The 17,134-nt window shown below is 37.0% G+C and overlaps 1 protein-coding gene across 1 annotated transcript in view; it reads left to right on the top strand.

Moving 5' to 3' along the window:
* The window catches only part of LOC102866818 (otogelin-like protein-like), a 209,393-nt gene that overhangs the window by 110,882 nt on the left and 81,377 nt on the right, over positions 1-17,134 (top strand). The window contains 4 exon segments of the mRNA XM_006882584.1: positions 579-698; positions 8,262-8,378; positions 9,825-9,981; positions 10,695-10,721. Coding sequence (XP_006882646.1) covers positions 579-698; positions 8,262-8,378; positions 9,825-9,981; positions 10,695-10,721 — 421 coding nt within the window.

Genomic DNA, 17,134 nt, shown 5'->3' with positions numbered 1-17,134 from the left:
ACAATTATGTGACTATATTTGCACAAATACAAACACAAGGATTAAAATACTCGATGCTTGCATCATACTATACACTGTATATTATAACTTTATATTTTCTGTATTATACAGTTCCAAGTTACTTATGTTATTAGTTGTAGCAATACTAAAGCATTATTAAACATAGATAAACAAAAAATAAGATATGGCAAAGTATTCTTAAAGTATTTTACAATTAAATAGATATCTTAATATTAATTGCCACTAAGTTGATTTTGACTCCTAGTGACTCCTGGTGATTTTGACTCATAGTACAACAGAGTGAAAAACTGCTTGAGCCAGTGCCATCCTAACAATCATCACTAAGTTTAAGTTCATTGTGGTAGTTACTGTGTCAATTCTGAGTCTTCTTGTTGCTGGCCTCCTATTTTGCCAAGCAATCATCTGTAACATACCACTCCAAACATTTCTTCTTAAAATAATCACTGTGGAAATTATTACAAAGCATATTTTATGTCTTTTAAAAATTTTAGCATATATGACTCCCTAGGTGTTAAAATTACTATAGTATGTCTCATGGTAATTTTCTTTTACTTTAGAACAAGCTAGCAGGACTGTGTGGAAACTTTGACAAATGCACTTCAAATGACATGACCACATCTAATAACTTGGAAGTGAGAAATGCCCAGGTATTTGGAGATAGCTGGGCACTAGGACAGGTAGGTATATAATTTTAAAAGCAAATTTTTAAAAGTTTGTTTTAAAAGTAAAGAAATTGTATTTAGCACATAATGTTCACTACAACATTTTATTACTATGAGAATTTATTTAGCTGATAGTAAGTAGTATTTATTTAGTTAATAGTTGCTAAATTACTTCCACATGGTTATTCTCATGTAATTGTTATGAAAATAATGTTTAATATGGTGGCCTAGTAGCAAGAAGCTGTGTTGGGATTCTGAAGACATGTGGTTTGAGGCTACCACCTGCTCTGTGGGAGAAGGATAGCAATTTCCTTCCATATGATTAATTGACTCTGAAAACCCACCAGAGAGTCAGCTATGGGTCAGTTTTGATTCTGCAGTATACAACAACAACAATACAAGAAGGAGCTCTGGTGGCTTAGTGGTAAGAAAAGGCACATGGTTAGAATCCACCAAATACTCTGCAGGAGAATGATGGACAATCTCCTCTAGTGTGATTAACTGCCTCTGAAAACCCAGCGGAGGGTCAGCTATGAGTTTGTTCTGATTCAATGGCAAAAACAACAACATACATGATAAATTAAGACTGACACTCAGGAAGACCAACTGATTTGTCTAATATATAGACAGGAAGCAACAAAGATGAAAATCAAACTCATAATGTTTTCAAACCTCATGCTTTCTCTAACAACGAAATGCTTTATCAATGTATCTGTATTTCTAAGCATGATGTAACATTTGATATCTCAAAAGAGTGAATAAATTACTGGAAGATTTTCCCAAGTGTGCTCTTTATAGAACTACTATTTTATGCTATGTTGATAGCAATACATGAAAATGAAGTGTGTGTGTGTGTGTGTGTGTGTGTGTGTGTGTGTAAAAGAATTTGTGGTCAACAACTTTTACAAGAGGCTTCAGTAACTTATCTTAGATTACTTTTCTGAGGAATTCTTGAGGTATTATTAGTCTCCAAGGAGAGATCTCTTTGAAGTATTTCCCAGATGTGCAGACCCAGAACTTATGCTTTCTCTTTCTCTGAAATACCTTTTGAAAAATGGTAAACAGATGCAAAACTACAGTCGATTAGAAATTGGTTCTATTCTACTCTGCTACTTTTTCTTAACCCTCCCGTGCCCCCCCCCTTTTAATTTCAACTTAAAGAATATCTTGTGACCACAGTTTCCCTGATTGGCTACTTTAACAGCTAAGATCCTCAAGAAAACCAAAAATAATCAAAGAGAGAGAGAGAGTAAGAGAACTCGGGTGTGTGTGTAGACTTATTTTGGGTATTGGTTCAGGTGGTAGTGGGACCTAGCAAATGCAAAATAAGTATGACAGGCTAGAAGGTTGGCAATCTAGAAATCAATAGGAGTTGAAACTGGAGCAGAATGTCCTGCCTAGGAAACTTTAGTTTTGCCCTTAAAGTCTACCAACTGGTTAAATTAGACTCACCTGCCTTAGTGGCCTAGTGGCAAGAAGCTGCACTGCCATCCCAAAGGCTCATAGCTCAAATCCACAAGCTTCTCTGTGGAGAAGGATGGGCAATCTCTTCCTATGTGATTAACTGCCTCTGAAAACCTGCAGGAGCGGCAACTATGGGTGTATTCTGAGTCCATGGTACAAAATAACAACAACTGCCTTATTAAGAGCATTCATCTTTATTTGAAGTTACTGATTATAGATGCTAACCATATCTAAAAAAATATCCTCACTAAAACACCTAGGTTTTTGATTGGTGCTTATTAAATAATTGCATTAGCTAGCTGACATGCAACATTACCCAGACTGATATACAAACTTACTGACATAGTTACCATTTGATGTTGCTTTGCTACTTTACCTAAACTTTTAGGATTTTATTATCAATGAAGAAAAGCTAAAGCAAAACATTTATAATATTTAGCACAATTTTAACAATATATTATGTATGGTCTAAGACTAAAAGCACAGAGATTTTAATTTTTTTAATATAGAAAATATGCATTCTGTTGAGAGACAAAATTATTTTAATCATGTTGTTAGGTGTCATTAATTTGACTATGACTTGTAATAACCATATGAACAACAGATCTGAACCCTGTTCTATCCTGTGCCATCTTCACAATCGTTGACATACTTGAACCCATTGCTGCAGTCACTGTGTCTGTCCATCAAGAAGAGAATCTGCCTTTCTTTCATTGGCCCTCCACCTTTCTGAGCATCATGTTCCTCTCCAAGGAATAGCTTCTCCTGAAAACATGCCCAACTATGTGAGATGAAGCTTTATCACTTTTGCCTCCAAGAAGCACTCTGGCTGCACCTTTCCCAGACACATTTGTTGGTTCTTTTGGCAATCTTTGGAATAACCAGTACTCTTCTCTTTGTTGCTTTTAGAAGTTGCTTTTTACATCTTTTTTTGTGAATAAATTAATAAAGAACTGATTTTTAATAACACTGATAATTTTCACTCAAAATTTTAAAAATTAACTAAAAATATTTAAAATTAATTAGTGCTTAATATTTGCTTTGCTCCACAATTAATACTCTTGGTACCAGCAGCCAGGATATTAAAAGATGAATTGCATTGAGAAAGTCTGCTGTTGGAGACCTCTCCAAAGTTCTGAAGAGCGATTATGCCAGTATGGAGAATAAGGTGCACCTGATCCAGGCCACAGTCTTTGCAATTATATGCTGTGCATCAGAAAGTAGGACAATGACTAGGGATGATAGAAGGAGAATTGATACTTTTGAGCTGTGGTGCTTGCAAAGAATACTGAACATAAAATGAACTGCTAAGAGAACAAACAAGTTCATCCCAGAGAGGGTGAGACCAGGCTGCTCCTTGGAGGCAAGGATTCTGAAGCTTTGTCTGACCTATTTTGACATATTGAAGGAAGGAACAAGTCCTTCGAGAGGGATGTCGTGCTTGGAAGGGTGGAGGAACAGCACAGGGGAGGAAGACCCTCAATGAGGTGGATTGATTCAGTGACTGGGGTAATGGGAGTAGGTGTGTCAGAGACAATAAGATTGGCACAGGCTAGAGCAGGGTTTAGGGCTGTTGTATATAGGATCACTGTGAGTTGCAGGCGACTGGACTACACATAGCAACAATAACAACAATGTTTTTCTGGTTCTATAAACATATGATATAAATAAATTTCAACCTTTATCCTTAAAAAATGTGAAGGCTAGGTTAGTAGGTGAGGTAAAATATTTTATTTTAAATTTATTTATTTTTCATTTCAATGAACATCTACAGAGATTTTGGAATTCCATTCATTCATTGTTGCACCCCTCTCCCCGCCGCCCCCCCCATTTGCTCCTCTCCTTCAAATGCAAAAGAAAAACTCCCTCATTGGTACGCAATCCCCCACACACATCCCCCAACCCCCAAATATAATCCACTCTGCAACCCTCATTCCGTACTCTTACGATAAACATAATGCCCTAAAATATAAAATATTCCCTCCCCCAAAGACTTCAATGCCGTAAACATATTTCATCCACTTTTTCTCTAATAAAAAAGCTTATTCAAGTAGAAGTTGTGATAGTAAAGGGGATTTCCTGGAGAAAGTGCTTCTAAGGTTAATCCTATAAAATTTATAGGAGCTGGAAAAGTGCACATTATGAGAAAGATTACAAAAGAGAAAAGAACCATTACCTAAAGGGAGTAGGATTCCTGAAAGAAGTTTGGTAAGATTTTCTGTAGGGTTTGAACTTGAGAATGGTTAGAATGCCAAGTACAGAGCTGCTAGATACAGGGACCAGCTCTGGATTGTTGTTGTTGTTGTTGTTATGTGCTGTCGAGTTGACTGTGACTCCCAAGTATGACCTCCCTCTCCAAGGACTGACCTGCCTTGCAGCATATCCAAAGTATGTCAGAAGAAAGCTTCAGCATCCTTGCCCCCCAAGGAGAAGCCTGGCTGTACTCTCTCCAGGACAAACTTGTTTGTTTTCTTAGCAGTCCATGATATAGTCAATACTTTTCTTCAGTACCAAAGCTCAAAGGCATCCACTCTTCTTCTGTCATCCCTAGTCATTGTCCAGCTCTCTGATGCATAGCAAGTAATTGCAAAGACCATGGCCTGTATCAGGCATACCTTAGTTTCCAGACTGACATTGTTGCTCCTCAATACCTTGGAGAACTCTTTGGCAGCAGACTTTCCCAATGCAATTCCTCTTTTAATTCCTTTTTGTTTGTTTCTTTCATTTTTTTTTTATATAAAGCAGAGAGCATAAAACAGGGGGTCAACAGTTCTCGACTGAAGACCCCGAGCCATGCTTCTCTGAGTATTTATATAGAAAAACAAGGAAGTACAAAACAAAGGATAATGGTGAAATCTTTTACAGATAAGGCCAATTTCCTCTTTATGTTAATCTCAAGAGGGAGGGATTCATTTGATAAAAGCTAAGAACAATGTTGACTCCTACTCCTAGGGAACACCCTAGTGTCACAAGGTGACCTTCAGCTTGTATTAAGCCTCCCTCATTTCCCGATACAGCATTTGGTCTACTATTATTAAATTTGATATTCTGCTTCCCTCATTTCCCCGTCTTTTGTTTTAATCATAATTTTGTGATCATCAAGATGAGTATAATTTTTCTTCTTCAGGATTCATTCTTGCTTGTATATAATCAAACAAATATAAGAAAGCAAATATGAGAAAACAAAATAAGTTCACAAAAACACTTCCAATAAAGGAGCATTCCTTGAGGATCAGCTTCCATTGTCATGTTGCCGTAGTCCCCATCAAAGCCAGTTCTGAATAATCTCCTTTGTCCATGCGTCCTTTGCCATTACCTGTCACTCCTCCCTGAGAGAGATTTCACCCTGATTCATAAGGAAAATGGGGCGGCGGACTCTCTTAGCTACTTCCTGCTGAAAAGGGATGCTGTAGGTTTCAGGGTGAAGATCTTCTCTCACTACTCTGAAGGGCCCTTTGGCAGTAGGAAACACATACTTTTGAGGAGATTGATTTTGGAATTTAAATGCACTGTTATCAATTGTGCTTAGGGATACACGTTCATATCTTTGAAGATGCATCATGGAACTGCTACAGTCTAGAAGACACAAATTTAACTAACAAGTTAAAAGTACATGAGTCAACAATGAAAAGCAATAATATTCCAAATAGAGATTCTAACAATGACACAAATCAAGTTACAGAGGGAAGATAATCCTTAAAATAAATCTTATTGGTTGGCACTTTGTCTATTATAGTGAAAGGGCTAGGAACCACATGATGTAGAGGCATAACTATGTCATTTATTGTCCTTAAGACCTGGGCCAAATTCCATTTACTATTGGATTATTTTACAGCTAGGAAGGCCACATGCAAGGCAGAGGCGAAGTAAAGAACTGCCCATGAGGTCCTCTGTCATTTCCAACAACCAAGGAATAGCAGGAAGAGATGGATCTGAGAAGGCCTTAAGGCCGAATATAGGCTCGTGTGTCCAGCAGAAAACAGACATTCCTACCAGCAAGTTAATGCTCACCCATGGCTCCCCTGGGAGGATCCGAATCGCCGAAGTGTCCTTTGTTTTCAGCTGAAAGCTGGGGTCTGTCAGCCATGCAGACCTGATGTGGGCTGTCCTTGGCCAAGTGTTCCCCAGATCCACACTTAGAGCAAGTGAGTGGGAGCTTCCTCTCTACTCCCTTGCCTATCTGTGGCTCTTGTCTGTGACCTCCTCCTTTAATTTTCTGGCTGCTGGCACCAAGAGTGCTGATTGTAAAGCCAAGCAAACTGAAGCTGTCAGCAATCTCAATCTCTTCATCATTCATCAGGATGCTGCGAGTTGGCTCAGTGGTGACAATCTTTGTTTTCTTGATGTTGAGCTTCATTCTATATTGAAGGCTACAGTCCTTGACCCCCTGCAGTAAGTAAACTCTTCTGGTTCTCCTCAGTTTCAGCAATAAGGGTTGTGTCATCTGCATAATATTGGTTGTTGATGAGTCTACCTCCAACCCTGATGCTACACTCATAGAGCCCAGCCTTCTGGATAATCTATTCTGCATATAGGTTGAAAAGATATGGAGATAGGACACATCTTGACACACACCCTTCCCAATTTTGAACCATGTAGTGTTTCATTGCTCTATTCTGATGATTGTCTCCTAGTCCAAGTATAAGTTTTGCATAAGCATGATCAAGTGTTCTGGGATTCCCATTCTTCTCAGTGTCAGCCACAGTTTGTTGTGATCCACACAGTCAAATGCCTTTGCATAGTCAATGAAACACAGATAGACATTCCTCTGCTACTCTCTGCTTTCAGCCAAGATCCATCTAACATCAGCTATATATTCCTAGTGCCACGGCCTCTTCTAAGTCCAGCCTGCATTTTAGGCAGTTCTCTGTTCCAGTCATTTTTGGATAATCTTTAGCAGAATCTTGCTTGCATGCTCTGGATTACTGATTAAAAAATAGCTTGAGAGTTAATATCTAGAAAGGTTGAGTCAATGAAGATTTGACAGATAGTATAAACTTGAAAAGGATTAAAGATTGACATCATTAGTGTCTTTTGTAAAGTTGTATTGGGAAAGATGAATATGGCAGATTCCAGGAAATTTCCAACCTTCTTGGTTCACTGACTAAATGCTGGTGCTTTCCCCTAAGAAGACAAAAAGAGAAGACAATCATGAATGATGTGGAAAAGTGGGGATAGAAACCGTGGCTGAAGATACAGGTTTGGGAGACCCAGAAAAATATAAATAATGAGAACAAAAGATTTGAAGAGCAAAAGAAAGAAGAAGGAAAGAAACAGGGAATTAGGGAATAGTTTCCACTGAGATAGGAGAAAAACTAGCAGATAATTATGTGTCCCAAAACAAGCAAACGAAAATGGGCAAAATACTATACCGAATTGAAAGAGAGAGAAGAGAGATGAGATGAATACTAATAAATTGCCAACATACCTTGTAATTAAAAGGTCATTGGTGCCTTTCTCAGGGTACTTTACAGGAAGTAGAATAAAGGAGGCAGAGACAAAGTTGGGACTTGAGTGTGTTGTCTCCTGTTGTTATTGCCCCTGATTCAGAACCCCCTCCTTCCTGGTGCTCTGGCAGATTTTCAGAGACAGTTAATCACACAGGAGGAGATTGTCCACTTTTCTTCTGTGGAGCTGGTAGTGGATTCAAACTACCTTTATTTGGATTGAGAGAACAGCTCTTTATTCACTTACCCACCAGAGCCTCCTGAGTATATGTAACTCTTCAGAAAATGGGGTTGTGATGAAAATGGAAAAATGCTAAACTAAAAGGAAAGCATTTTATTTGCTCATGCAGTTTTTTAGTCATTGAAATACCATACGTATGGCAGTTACAAATATTTATCTTCATACTGTTTCTAATACCTGAAAAAAATTTAGGATTATATTTTATTGCCATAAAAATAATGTGTCTTTAACATTGAGTTAACTGGAACAGATTCTTTCTTTAGAAAGTCTTTTGATAGGATAGGAATATATGTAAGATAGTTGTAGGAGACAGAGTCAAGTAAGTGACCCTGACTTACAATTCAGAAATCAGCATTTTTTTTAAAAATTAGGAATCAGTCTTTTAATACATTATCACTTTTTCGTCTTCATTTTTCCCCCCAACAGTGTGAAAGCCCCAGTGAAGCAATTAAACCATGTGAGGCGCAGCAAAACAAATTTCCTTATGCAAAGAAAGAATGCTCCATTTTATACAGTGATGTGTTCGCTCCATGTCGCAATGTGGTAAATGAAAACGTTACTAAACTTTCAAATTAAAGAAATACTGTTTTCATAATATTGAGTTGAATTGGACAAATAATTTAGATATCCACTGACTTTCAAGTATACTACTCATTTTTAATAGGACAATTTTATTTTTGTTTGCTTTTTTTATAGGTATGATACATTAAATGTTTTACTCCTCCCTCACTTCAATTAATTTACTATTATATATTTGTTGAGTACATTTTTTAGTATATTTTTCCATTTTTAAGAGGCTTTTATGTAAAATCTTATGATCAAATTACAACTGTGTAGTGGTTGGCTACAAATGTGAGCTTATTCAGAAACTTAGAAAATTATTTAAATACAGTTTACTAAATAGTATACTTGGTACATTGCTTCACTTTGCATTCCTGGGTTCTAATGTGTGTCATGTTAGCTAAGCTATTATTAACACCAAACCCATTTCTTAACTCCTGAGTCACCTCCGAAAACAATTCTCTACTCTGTACAAAGTGAGGGAATTTCTGTGTCTCTCATTGACCATGCTTATTTGTCTTCAGAGATCTTGTCTTATTTTCCAGGTGGGCAATCTCATCATCTCAAAGTATAATTTAAAATTATTAGTGACACATTTCAAATAATTTCAGAAGCATTATCTAGAGATAGTATGTAGTTAATTTAGAAAGAAATAAATTCCTTTATATCCTAAACTCCTTTCCAGTGTAATAATTTCAAGTCCCAGTAATAATCTAAAAAAACTTAAGATGTTTGAAAAATCAAGTTAAAGAACAATTTTAGGAAGAATAAGCTCTTTTAATGGCATATAAATATCCCAATAATAAAGCAATGAGATTCAAGAAAAAAATATTAATTCTTTACTGAAGATATAAAAATTACATATATTAATTTATCTTATTATTTGGTTTTTTTGTTTTTTAAATTTTATTTTATTATTTTTTTTGTGTGTGTGTGTACTGTCAAATTAGATTTGACTGATTCAGGAGGAGATTCTTCCTCCTTCTCTAACAGAGCATCTGATGGATTTGAACTGCGCACCTCTAGGATTACAGTGCAGCTTTTTGCCACTAGGCCACCAGAGCTTGCCGTTACTTGTCTTTCTTTTTTATTATTTTATTTATTTTATTTTATTTTATTATTTTATGTGTACCGTCAAATCAGATCTGACTGGTACAGGAGGATATTGCTCCTCCTTCTCTGACAGAGCATCTGGTGGATGCGAACCGTGTACCTCTGGGATTTGTCTTTCTAAAGGTTTTAATATTATGTGTTTGTTATAAATCTTTCTTCTTTGGACAATATAAAAGAATAAGGAAACTGAGAATGCTTGGACAGTTTTAAACTGTCAAACTTTTTTACAACATTCCAGTTATTTCCTATTTGAAAAGTTGCATTTGATTAGTCATTATCAGTAGTGATTGAAATGAAATCATCTGTCATTTTCAGATTGATGTTACTTCTTTTGCCAAAAATTGCCATGAAGATACATGCAACTGTAATCTTGGTGGGGACTGTGAATGTTTATGCACAAATATTGCAGCATATGCGTACAAATGCTGCCAAGAAGGGATTTCCATTCACTGGAGATCATCTACTACTTGCTGTGAGTATAGTACTTAGACCACTATTAACTGAGAAGTTTGAAGGGAGATTTAGGTTAATCGTTGCTTTAACATAGAGCCAACTCTGTGAAAGACATGGGGTAGAACTTATTTCAGACCACTGAGTTTTATATTCCTTTGACAATGTAGACAAATGGTGCTATATAAATAGCATTTATAAAAATAAAATCTGGCATAGTTTTTCTGTTCTGTTTAACTTCTGTCATTGCAACATTTGCACTGTAAATTATTTATAAATATTCCTCAGAGAAATTGTTTATGACTCTAATCTGTTTATGCCTGTGCAGTTTCTTTTAGCTCTGATTATAAGAAACCTATTTTTCTTGTTTTTTTTAAGAAAAGAAAAAAAAGACCCTAATCTTCCCCCTTAATCTTTTTTAAATTTGTTTGTAGATTGGACTCTTAAACTTCATAGTTTACTTGTGTAGTCAATGTTACCTGAACACAACATATAATGATTTTGATCCTTTGAAATGGCTTTTATAAATTGATAATATATTTAATCTTATGAAATATAATTAATTAAATAACTTCCCTCTTAGAGAGTCCTCTTTGATCAGAAGACTTTTCCAAATAATTACATTACTTTCTGCTCTTTCACTTGGTCATTTTTAATGTAGACCAATATACTAGATGCATTCAATTAAGTGGCCATTTTCTTATATAGATTAATATTTCATTTTTTCCCTTTCAGCCCTTGATTGTGAATATTATAATGAAGGTATGTGACATTTTAGTAAAAAATAACTATGGCATTCTGTTACTATATCTTTATATCAAAACTTATAAAAAACTCACAGTGGGAAAATGTAAGTTCATAATTTGTTATAAAATTAAATATAACTCTATGAAAGTCTTTACCTACTAAATTTCAAAATTGTTGTTTGCTGTCAAGTCAGAACCAACTCATAGCTGACCCTCTAGGGAGTTTTAATAGGCAATTGATTACAATTGAGAAGATTGCCCATTTTTCTCCTGATAGGCAGCTGGTGAATTTGAACCATGTACTTTTGCATTGCCAGTGTAACTCCTTACCATTAGGCCACCAGAACAGAGCTTAAAATTCATACTTGAGTACAAAAGAATGTGTAACTCGGTTCTCATCAGTTAGGAGGTACATTTTTTTTATTTTATTTATGTTTTTTTGTGTACCATCAAATCAGATCTGACTGGTATAGGAGTAGACTGCCCCTCCTTCTCCAGCAGAGCATCTGGTGGATTTGAACCACATAGCTCTGGGATTGCAGTGCAGCTTCTTGCCACTAGGCTACCAGATCTCCTTGAGGTACCCAATTTTTATGCAAAGAGAAAATAAATAAATAAATAAATATAAATATATATATATATATAAAATTGAAAAATATAGGCATTGCTCAATTTATTACGCTATAGAAATCAAAGAAATGAATTACAAATATGATAAGAATTCATTTAATTATACTTGTAAACAAAAGTAATTAGCTCTGAATCCTGTCATATCCAGAGCCAGACTCATTTACTCTGACAAACCCACCCCCATTATACCAGTTACTATATCAATCCATCTCATCCAGAGTCTTCCTCTCCTGCATTGTCCCTCAACCCTTCCCAGCATCATGTCCTTTTCTAAGGACTGGTTCCTTAAGGCCATATGCCCAGAGCATGTAACGCAGAACTTCAAATATCCTAGCATCTAAGGAGAAACTTGGTTTCATCGTCTCCAAAACAGACCTATGTGTTTTCTTGGTGGTCCATGGTATGTTCAAGACTCTTCTCCAGCACCATGTCTCAAAGGCATCTATTCTTCTTCTGTCATCCTTAGTTTCAAACTTTATTGATAAGGTAATATCAAGCAAGTATCCTAGATGTACTAAATGAGGATATAAATACTTAATAATTATGTATGTAAGCCTTTATAGTATACCTATGAAAGATATGAGGAGACCTGGTGGCACAGTGGTTAAACATTTAGCTGCTAACTGCAAGAGAACTGGAAACCACCTACTCTATGAGAGAAGAATGGGCACTCTGCTACTGTAAAGATTACAGAACAGATGGAAACTCTGAAGCACAGGTCTAACCCGTCCTATGGAGTCACTGTAGGTCAGAGACAATTTGATGATAATGGGATTAGTGTCTTGTGTTGATGATTAATATGAAACACTATAGATGATTTTAAAGAGCACCTTCTTTGTTATTTTGAATCAGTAACTAAGAATTTTTTTCTGCCAACTCATTATCCCTACTTAAGAACTGTATGTGGTCAAGATCCTATTTTTTACAACGCTATCTCAAAAGTAGTAGTAGTAGTAGGTAGGCTGGCAAGGTTCTCCTGTCCTGCTGTGTGAGTAGCAGTGTAAGCAGCAGATTAAGCACATGTGGTAACTTGTTCAACTCTCTCACAATAATGTAATACTTCACTGCAGTAAGGCTCAACTTTTATTTTGTATGCAATTTCAGTTATTAGAAAAAGTCTTTGTCATTCAGTACAATTTCATCACAAAAATGGCTTGGGGATGGCCTTAACCTTATACTAAATGCTAGACAGAATAACAGAGAAGAGGAGCCAGGGAAATTAGTAGCATTTTGGGAGGTCTGTGATGTTATGTGTGAAAGGATGTAGCTAATATCCTTTCCAGAATCACCAGCAGTACAGCATATTTTTTAAAAAAACAAAAAACAACCAAAAAGAAAACATGGGAAATGATACAAAATGAAAATCACAGCCAATTTCAGTTGAATATTGGCTGAAAGGAGAAAATACCAGAGGAATGTCTATCAGTGTCTCATTGACTATGTAAAGGCAGTTGACTGAGTGAATCACAACAAATTGAGGCTAACATTAAGAATGGGGATGCCAGAATAACTGATTCTGTTCTTGTGAAACCTACATCTAGATCAGTAAGCAGTTGTCAGAACAGAGCAAGGAAACACTACATGGTTCAAAATTAGGAAAGGAGTACATCAGAAATGCATCCTGTCTCCATACTTTTGCAATTTATATGCGAAACAGACAAGTTTGAGGAGGAATGTGGCATCAGGATTAGAGGAAGACTCATCAACAACCAGTGTTATGGAGATGACACACCTTGCTTGATCAAACTGAGGAGGACTTGAAACGTTTGCTGTGAAAGGCCAAGGACTGCATTCTTCAAGTGGATTGAAACTCAACACCAGGAAGACAAAGGATTATCATCATAGGACCAACTGGCAACACAATGATAGATGGAGAAGAGATTGATATTGATAATAATTTCAGCTTGTCTGGCTCTACAATCAACCCTCTTGTCACCAGTAATCAGAAAATCAGAAGAAAAATTGCACTGGGAAAACCTGCCGTAAGGGACCTCTCCAGAATGCTAAAGATTAATGATGTCAGTCTAAGGTGTACTTGATCACAGCATACATTATGCATATTGCAATCAACAGTCTGCATCAAGCTATACACTGTGGCCTCCCAAGGGGGAGGGGTGAGAAAAGGAAAAGAAAATCTAGACCATATGCAAACCAATATAAAATAGTGAAACAAAACAATAAACCAAAAACAAACAAAAACTTTCTCTCCAAAAAAATTTCTTATTCAGGATTTTATGTACAACTAAACACACACAATAATATATAATTCACATTGATTTGTTTGATTTAATGCTTAATGTCTATTTGTTGTACTGAACAACTTAGAGTTGCTGTGATGTTGAACACTATCCCATAGTCATGTCAAATAATGGTTACCCTTTATATACAATGGAGCTTTCACATTGGTTCATGTTGGGAAGCAGGGGTGGCATCCACTTCCTAAACTAGGTGCCTCTGGAAACTCTACAAATGTTATAAACTCTCTTCTAATAAATACACAGAAATTCAGTTAATCATAGAACAGTGTTCAGGTCAGAACTTGCTGAGCTGCAGCTAAATGAGACTAATGCTGTTATATCTGGAGGAACATTCTTCCACTTTGCACATCACTGTCTGTCAGTGTTCTCTATGAGGTAACCTGGGTTTGCTATGATGCTGAACCTTGTACTATTAGTGTTTCAAATACCAGAATGGTTTCCCATTGTGGACTGTGTTTGGTGGAGCTTCCAGTTGTAAAACAGGTTGGGAAACAGGAATGGCATTCATTGCCTAAACCACATGTCTCGGGAAACTCTATAAACTTGGACAAACAACGATAGCCATGGAAAGGCAGGTCTTTTCTTCACAGAGTCACTATGAGTCAACCTTAACAGGAATCAACAACAACAACAACAACAACGCATAAAAATTATTAATAACTTAGTAATAATAGCAACAATGAAATTAATGGCTAACTTCTACTATATTACTGACTTTTCATCTTTTATAATTTAATCTTCAAATTATGTCTCTCAGACAGGTCTTGTAATTATTATCCATACTTTATAGGAAAAAAATAATGAGGCACAGAGAGGTTACAACACTTAACCACGTCACATAGCCAAAAAGTAGCAAACTGGGGTATGATAACAACCTGACTTTAGAGACATCTAGCTCGACTCCCATGTTACACCAGCTGCTGTACAATTAACCTATCCTACATTAGTGACTCCTGTCAGAAGCTCAGGCTTTCCCCAAGGCTGGGACCCCTTGTGCTTCTGGGCACTGCTCCCTGTTGACAGTGGAGCCTTAATGCTGTTGGGACCTGGCCCTGGGGAGGGCCAGAATGTCAGTGCAGACGGGGGGCACCAGATAAAGGATGAGCATGATCATTGCCTGAGCCACCTCGTAGAGGAAGTCAGTAGGCTCAGCCAGACTGAGCATTCTTTGTATGCCTTGTATATGTTGCTTCTGCAAGATTTTCAGATATACATACATTATATATGTTGTTGTTGTTGATTGCCTTCGAGTTGAGTACGACTCATAGTGACCCTATGAACAAAAGGCCTGCAGCTCCTCCACAACTACCATCATTTATCAAAACATTATGTACATATATATTTTCTCCCATGAAATTTGTCTTTCCTTCTGCAAAATTGGCTATTTTTACTTTTTAAATTATTATTTACACCAACATCCAATAACAGCTTGCTGAGTAAAGAGGTATGCTGCCAACCCAAAGGAAAACTGTTTGAATCCACCTTGGTCTGTGGGAGAAAGATGGGTAATCTCCTCTAGTGAGAATTACAGCTTCTGAAAACTCACTGAAGGGTCAGTTATGAGTCAATTCTGATTGACCTGATTGCATATAATAACAACAACATCGAGTGACAGCCTGGTCTCTAGGGAGTTGTATTGCTAACCCAAAGTCAGGGCCTCTCTGGTGGTTTGAGTCCACTAGCAGCTGTGAGAGATTTGTTGTTGCTGTTGTTGTTGTTGTTATGTGCCATCGAGTCACCTGCGACTCATAGTGACCCTATTTACAACAGCCCTAAGCCCTATTCTATCCTGTGCCAACCTCACTGTCTCTGACACACCTACCCTGATAACCCCAGTCACTGAATTAATCCACCTCATAGAGAGTTTTCCTCTCCTGCGCTGTCCCTCCACCCTTCCAAGCATGGTGTTCCTCTCCAAGGACTGGTTCTTCCTTGCAACATGTTCAAAGTATGTCAGATGAAGCTTCAGAATCCTTGCCTCCAAGGAGCATCCTGGTTTCACCATCTACAGGAAAAACTTGTTTGTTTTCTTAGCAGTCCATGGTACATTCAATACTCTTCTCCAGCACCACAGCTCAAAGGCATCAGTTCTTCTTCTATCCTCCCTAGTCATTGTCCAGCTCCCTGATGCATAGCAAGTGATTGCACCTGTATCAGGTGAACCTTAGTCTCCAGAGAGACACCATTCTTCAGTACTTTGGAGAGATCCCCAACAGCAGACTTTCCCAACACAATGCGTCTTTTAATTTCCTGGCTGCAGGTTCCAGGAATGTTGAGGAAAATGAATAATTTCCTTCTGCATAATTTACGATCTTTAAACCTACTAGAGCATCAATAGTGAGTCAGTGAGGGTAAGAAATAAGGGATGAGGCCCTTTCATTTCTATTTTACCCTTTATGTAATGTAGGGACTTGAATTCCTTGCCCTTTCCATTCATATTCTTCTCCTTTATAGTGAGATAAAAACCAGACCCCAGATAAGCTCTTCTTACATTAGAAGAGGGCATGGTGAGATGAAGTGGTCAGCGTTCAACTTGGGTCTTTTTATAAGTGCTTGGTTTATCACATCCTGGGAGTTCATTTTGCAGTTTCCACGTTATATCATTCTAGACATGACTTTTGAGGGGACATAATTTAATCCACGGTAGCTCCTAATAACTTTTCACTTAGAAATTCCTACTTCTTCTGGTTCTGTTCTGAAAAGTCTCCATCTGTGTCTTTGTATTGTCTGGCATTCCTTCTGCAGCCTCTTGGACCTATAAATAGAATTTCCTGTTGTGAGAATTTTTATGGAATCTACCTCTAGCAGCAATTTTATATATTGGTACATTTTGTCTTCTGTCAATAAAATCTGCTCCACTTCCAGTGATGGCTCTTTTTTCTCATATATTACAGGATTTCTGAAATGATTTCTTCTCATTTTTGGGTTATAGTATTGTGATGACCATATTCAGAGGGCAAATATGGTACATTTGAACTTCATAATAAGCTGATAAAGTGGAACAAAAGAGGAATCTATTTCTTGTGATCATAGTACTATGGAACAGGGTGAGAACAATCTGAGAACAAGGGTGAGAGTTTGATAAAACACTGCAGTGTAAATAGATAATGGAAGAGTAATATGTACTAATAGAGATTTCTGATAATATTAATGGGGGGAAAAAGGTTTTAAATGACTATTCATAATTTAATCCTAAATAGACTCACATGCAGGACTGTTTATGTTTGCTTGAACATGTCAGTTGGTAGTCTGTCAGTTCCTGGGGCCTTATTTTGTTTGCCAATGCCTTCAGTGCAGCTTGAACTTCTTTTTCTTACCACTTGGCCTTTATCATATCCTACTTCTTGAAATAGTTCTGTGTCAATCAATTATTTTTGGTATGGTGGCTCTGTATTCCTTTCATCTTCTTTTGTCACTTCCATCATCATTAAGGATTTTTCCTATTGTTGTTGTTATGTGCCGTCGAGTCGTTTCCGACTCATAGCAACCCTATGCACAACAGCCCTAAACCCTGCTCTATCCTGCGCCAACCGCACCGCCT

The sequence above is a fragment of the Elephantulus edwardii genome, unplaced genomic scaffold (assembly GCF_000299155.1).
Source record: "Elephantulus edwardii isolate Elephantulus edwardi_28Jun2011 unplaced genomic scaffold, EleEdw1.0 scaffold00021, whole genome shotgun sequence".
NCBI classification, from domain to species: Eukaryota; Metazoa; Chordata; class Mammalia; order Macroscelidea; family Macroscelididae; genus Elephantulus; species Elephantulus edwardii.
Note: the sequence above shows the minus strand (reverse complement) of the source record. Positions and strands in the feature narration are given on the sequence as shown.